This window comes from Grammomys surdaster, unplaced genomic scaffold (genome assembly GCF_004785775.1).
Source record: "Grammomys surdaster isolate TR1022 unplaced genomic scaffold, NIH_TR_1.0 125349, whole genome shotgun sequence".
Lineage (NCBI taxonomy): Eukaryota > Metazoa > Chordata > Mammalia > Rodentia > Muridae > Grammomys > Grammomys surdaster.
The window spans coordinates 777,427-783,513 of NW_021620222.1; the positions used below are offsets into that span (position 1 = coordinate 777,427).

At 50.2% G+C, this 6,087-nt stretch overlaps 1 protein-coding gene across 1 annotated transcript in view; it reads right to left on the minus strand.

The window, feature by feature from the left end:
* Positions 1-398: 398 nt before the first annotated feature.
* Positions 399-6,087, minus strand: part of Etfb (electron transfer flavoprotein subunit beta) — a 13,709-nt gene continuing 8,020 nt past the window's right edge. Inside the window, exons 2-6 of the mRNA XM_028785766.1 lie at positions 5,647-5,805; positions 5,184-5,342; positions 3,591-3,653; positions 1,539-1,697; positions 399-614 (exon numbers count right to left, since the gene is read on the minus strand). Coding sequence (XP_028641599.1) covers positions 444-614; positions 1,539-1,697; positions 3,591-3,653; positions 5,184-5,342; positions 5,647-5,805 — 711 coding nt within the window. The 3' untranslated portion in view covers positions 399-443. The remainder of the gene's footprint in view (positions 615-1,538; positions 1,698-3,590; positions 3,654-5,183; positions 5,343-5,646; positions 5,806-6,087) is intronic.

A 6,087-nucleotide genomic window follows, 5' to 3' on the forward strand; every position in this document is an offset into this window, starting at 1 on the left:
TGCCTTGCTGGTCTACTCACCCCCGAGCAGACAAAAGTCCCTAGCCTCATGCTCCTTTGGGTGCCAACTCTCGGTAGGGATCAGCTTGTCTGGGGACTTTAGCAAACCCTCCGAAGCCATGAGTCCTTGTCTCCCTGATATTCCTCCAGCACTCATCTGGACTCCGTCTTCCTGGGAGGGTTCCCAAAGGTCAGTGTGCCTCCCCACCCAGGCTCCTCAACCTGTACTACAGTTGCTTCTACCAGTATCCATTCCTTTACTGTGAAGTCAATGTCTGGGATGTGACTCAAAGGCTTCCCAGCCTCACCCTGCACAGGGCCTGTCACATGGGGGATTTAGGTAGACATTTGATGAGTGAATCAAACAAGGACATCCACAGAATGAGGAAACAGAGGCAGTGGCTTGGAAAGGCACAGTTTTATTGTAGAGTATCAGGGAGGGTCTCAGATCCGCCCCTCCTCCTTCAGCTTGGCCACAAGGTCTTCTGTGGTCTCTACCTTGACTCCTGCTAAACGTTGAGGGGGCTCCTCCACACTGATCACAGAGACCTTGGAGGTCAGGTCCACACCCAGGTCTCCAGCCTTGATCACTTCAATCTTCTTCTTCTTGGCTTTCTGCACACAGGAATCAGTGGCTCAGGGAGCTGCGAAGCCTGACCCAACCTCCTCCTGGTGAGTGGTTCATGTTTAAAGCCATACCTGTTGCCAGAATCCCTCACGACCTCTCTGCTGGCCAGGAATGTGATTTCTCATAGCTAAACCTGATGTAGTCTATCCCTTCAGGATGCCCTTAGGAGACTCTACTACAGCAGAAGATCTCCCTCAGTGACCCATACTAAGCTGCTCACAGAGTCCAGGTCAAACAGATGTCCTTTTGGCTGTGGTGACTCCATAGAATGCAGCTGAGCTGACTGAGCTACTGAAGCCTCCGCATTGGCTGACTTGACCCACTGAATCTTTCCACTGGCTATGCTAATCTACTGAATCTTCCCCATTGGCTGGCTTGACCCATTGAACCCTCCTACTAGCCAAGGTGACACACTCAACCTTCCATATTGGCCAAGGTGACCCACTAAACACACCATCTTGGTCAAGCTGACCAAAAGATGGTCAAAACGCATCCTGCTTGCTGTGAAGATTTAGGATCAACTTCCTGTTGACTAAGAGACCTTAGCTTCCTCCAAGATGGCCTAAACAATGACTTACAATTCACAAAAATGACCATGAGGCAAGATTGGATGAATTCTTGCTATTTTCCCAGAATTATCTAGTGAACTCCCACTGGCTAGGAAGACAGGGAGAAACCCTCTGTTGTCTGAGAGACTTCTCACCAGATGTGACCCTGATGGGCCCTCCTCTTGCTACACTAGCCCATTAGCTTTTGCCACTGGTAGAGGTGAGCCTAGAAACTGCTCAGGAAGATGGCGTGGTGACCCTTTCTTTCTGATCTATATCCCTTGTGCCCTTGTCTTGTGTCATCCAATCACTGAGGAGGCACCAAGTCCTCCCCACAGTAGGTCCCAGTGGCTTGCCACTCACCATGATGTTGGGCAGTGTGGCATAGCGAGGCTCATTGAGCCTTAGGTCAGCAGTCACCACAGCGGGCAGCTTCAGGCGAAGGGTCTCCAGACCCCCGTCAATTTCCCGTTCCACTTTTACCTTGTCCCCCTCCAGTGTCACCTGAGAGGCGAATGTACCCTGGAGGGGATGGCATCAGAGAAAAGTGAGTTCAAACAGGAATTGAGCAGGCCTTGGGCTCCACTGCTCAGCATATGCACAGAGAGATGAACCGGGGGGATTACAGTGACAGACAAGAGTTCTGTGATATTAAAATCAGGGCTGACCCACAGCCCAGCACTGCAAACTCTAGTGGCAGGGGAGGGGCTCATCTTCACTTCATTCAAATGTGGCATGGGGCTAGAGAGGGAGCTTGGAGATTAAACACCTGGCTGTTCTTGCAGAGGTCCTATGTTTGGTTTCCAGCATCCATGTCAGGTGGCTCACAGCAGCCTTGTGTTCCAGCTCCAGGGATCTGATGCCCATTTCTGGCCTCTATAGGCACCTGCACACATGACCCTTCCCACCCCACACCCCACACATATACATAAATAACAGTAAAATAAATCTAGGAGCTAGAGAAATGGCTAAGTGGTTAAGAGTACTTTTCCAGAAGACTTGCATTTAATCCCCAGTACCCACAAAATGGCTCACACCCATCTGTAACTCCAGCTCTAGGGAATCCAACGCCACTTTCTGGCCTTCAAGGTCACCCACACACATTCACACAAACATACACATATGTGTAAATAAAAAAAATCTTTAAGGGGTAGTAAGAGAAAGCTAGAACACACCAGACATGTCGCTTCCTGGAGTTTGCTTTGTTTTCAGCCTGTGTCACCTCTGTTACTTTAACATTAGCTACATTTATCATTTTACTTACATGACTTGTGTGTGTGTTTACATTTAAGTACAGTGCCCACAGTAAGTGGTGCAGAGCAGGGTATGGACCCCTTGGAACTGGAGTCACAGGCAGTGAGCTGCCTGATACGGATACTGGGAACCACGCTGTGGCCTCTGTAAGTACAGCCAGTGCTCTTAACTGACAAGCCATCTTTCTGGCCCTCAACATTAGTTAAAGAACCCTTATCCAAGATTTCAATTCCGTTGTAGAATCAGGAACTTGAACACTGACGATGTGGTTCAGCTGGTACAGTGCTTGTCTAGTATGCACAAAGCCCTGGATTCCATCCCTGGTACCACATAGACCAGGGTTATGGGTGCATACCTGTCACCACAGCACTCGAGGTAGAAGACAGAGAAGGAGTCTGATCTCTGGGATCAGACTCAAGTGGTCAGACTTGGTAGCAAGTGCCTTTACCTGCTGAGCCATCTCACCATATCCTAATTAGTTAAACTTAAACATCTGAGGCACATTATCATGACTCCAGTGACAATTTCATGGGTCAACCCTGTGTCAAAATGTGTCAGGCTGTGACCTTTGTGTCTGTGTACATGTGTGAGCATATGGGTGCATGTGGAATCCACTGGACAACAGCAGGTGTCTTCCTCAATGTTCCATCTTATTTTTAAATTTTATGTTTATTTATTTAGCGTGTGTGTGTGTGTGTGTGTGTGTGTGTGTCTGTGTGTGTGTACAGCCTGGGGGAGTTGGTTTGCCCTTACCATGTGGGTCCAGGGGATCTCAGATCATCAGGATTGGTGGCAAGCCCCTTTATCCACTGAGCCATCTTGCCAGCCTTCCAGCTTACTTTCTGAAACAAGGTCTCTCATTGCAAATCATACACTTGAAGTGTGCATAGCTTACTGTAGGTTCCTGATTTCCCAGTAAAGCCGTTACAAAAACCTTGATAGTCTAGTAGCTGGCAAAGTTTTAAGTCTCTTCAGAACAATGTTTCATCCAGTATGGGCAAGAAAGGTCCCTTTGAGCAGAGACCTGAAGCATAGCCTTGAGGAAGCCAAGAAGCAAGTTGGGGAAACAGCACCCCAGGAAGTGAAAAGAGCAGGTGCAAAGGCTCCAGGGAGGAGCTGAGCTTGGAGGATGACGTCAGGGGCTCCTTACCCCAGCCTCACCTGTGGCCAGTCCAGAAGTCCAGCTGTCATCTGACCTGTCTGGTTACAGTCATCATCAATAGCCTAGCAGGGAAAGAGAGAGAGAGGACTTTGTGATGGCGGCTGGGCTTATGTCAGCCCATTTAAACTTCTTATTAATAACACTCTCAGCAGGCAAGACAGGAAATACTTTAGGCTTTTCCAAGCTGTTCAAACAGGTCACATAGTACTCAAGCTCCAGGTGATCTGTAAATGAACATGTATGGGTGTACCAATAAAACTTTATTGGCAAAGCAGATGTTGTCTGGAGCAATAGATTGCTGATTCCTGGTCTAGAATGATTTCCTCCCTGGGACCAAGACACGTGTGCAGGGATGTGGCACAGCCTGGCGTCCCTGTTGACATTCATTCACCTAGCTTCCAAGGCAGCCAGGACATGTACCAGTCCCAGCAGAAACCCAGAGGAACAAAAGCAAAGCCAGTACGAACACTTGATCCACTCTCTCCTCCTTACTCCACCGACTGGTTCCAGGATGGGCACAGGACTCAAGCTGAAACACGAGGAAGAAGCTCTGGTATTCCTGGAGCTGCTAAATGCCAGGCTGCCAACACCTGGTACCAGGGATACCTGGACCCCAACCCTACTAGGACCTCTCTTTTTGGTTTGTTCTTGGGTTCAGCACTTGGCCTCAGTTTAGGGAATTCTCCTGTGACTCTAGCTACTGGTAATGTGTTCTATTATCTGACTTTAGAGTGCTGGCAGGATTCCTATGACCTGCACCCATACCCTCTTGCAGGGCTGGCCTGGTTTCCTGTGGCCCCTCCCCCATTCCTAGGACCCCAGCCGACTCCTTAGCCTCCTGTACCCGGCCTCTATGTGCCATTGATCTCCTGCCTTCTTAGCACCCTTCCTCTCTCTCTTTTCTGTCTGTGACTCTTTCTACACCCCCTTCTTTGCCATCCTTCTGTGACACCACAAAGCTTATCTTAGTGAGAAGGCAGCTCCCACAAGAAAGTGAGTGTCCCTGGGTCTCCAGAGGGGACAGGTGAACCAACCAGTAGCAAGACAGCCTCAGTGAGCCCCAATGTGGCCCAGTCATCAACTTGGTCCACCTTCTCCAAACTGCAGGCCATTCATCCTGGCCCCAGAAGAGATCCTGCCTCTCTCCTGCTCACAGACTAGCTGTGTCTCCCTACTGCCTACAACAAACATGCTCAAGTTGGTTTCAAGGCTAGGCCCATCTCCTGAATTCCTACCTTTCCCTGGTGTCTCTGTGTGTCTGAACATGCCTTCAGACACACACACACACACAGTTATCAAGCCAGACTCAGCATGTTCTTAACCTGTTACTGCACCTACACCATGCCTGGCTTGGGCCAGGCATCTGTCTCACCCACATGAGCCCCAGATTGTTGGAAACTAAACTTGGCCAAAAGCATCTTTCTGACACTCACAGTGGCCTATGTTGCTGGCTCATGCTCTGTCACTGGAGATGGCAGGGTCCTGTGCTACTTGACCTGGCTTGTGTAAACTGCTGGGTGTGAGCCCGCTGCAGGTTCACACTCATCCTAAGCAGAGTGAGGGGTGGGTAACAGAAGGCCTGGCACACCAACCTGTTTGCCCAAGAACAAAAGGTCCACCTTCTCCTTTTCAGCCAGCTTGGCCAGGACCCGGGCCACCTGCAGGGGGCCTAAGCTTTCTGCCTGTGCCCCTGGCACCTCCACGTGGATGCCTCTGTCTGCACCCATGGCCAGAGCAGTTCGGATGGTCTCCTGAAGAGGGCAGAGCAGTTAACTAGACATTTATCATGCTAGTGACACAGGCCCAGGCCCCAACCCTCCTCCCTCTGACCCAGGATAAAGGCTCTAGCCTTCTTCCCTCAAACTGAAAGAGGTTCAGGCTCAGCCTCCTCTCTCAGATTGAGGGATGTTCAGCCTCCTCCCTCAGACATAGTGGTCCAGACAGCTTCCTCCTACAGACTCATGTGTTCACACAGCCTTTTCCCTCAGACTCAGGGTTCAGGCTTTCAATCCTCCTCCCTCAGACTCTTCACTCACACTCAGGGTCCCTAAGCACCTGGCACTGTGAGGGGCCACAGCTGACAGCGATGATCTCCTTCACCAGCTTCTTCTCCTTTAGCCGTACAGCCTCTTCCACTGCAATCTCACAGAAGGGGTTCATGGAGTGCTTCACACCATCAGTGACCACTCCAGACTTGTCAGGCTTTACCCGAATCTGTGTAGTACACAGGGAAGGCACAGGATCAGGGAAGATGATAAGGCCAGGGCCTTAGTGCTGACCCTTGCACAGCTAGGTCAGCAGAGGTCCACAAAAGGCCAAGACCTTCTTGTATAGGGTCATGAGTTCTAGAACTCACGAGCCAGACCACCCTCTCATTTCTCATTCAGATTTTACTAAGCAGCAGGAACATTTGGCATGGTTGTTTGGATACTGTGCCTACTCTTGGTGTGTGTGTGTGTGTGTGTGTGTGTGTGTGTGTGTGTGTGTGTGTGTGTG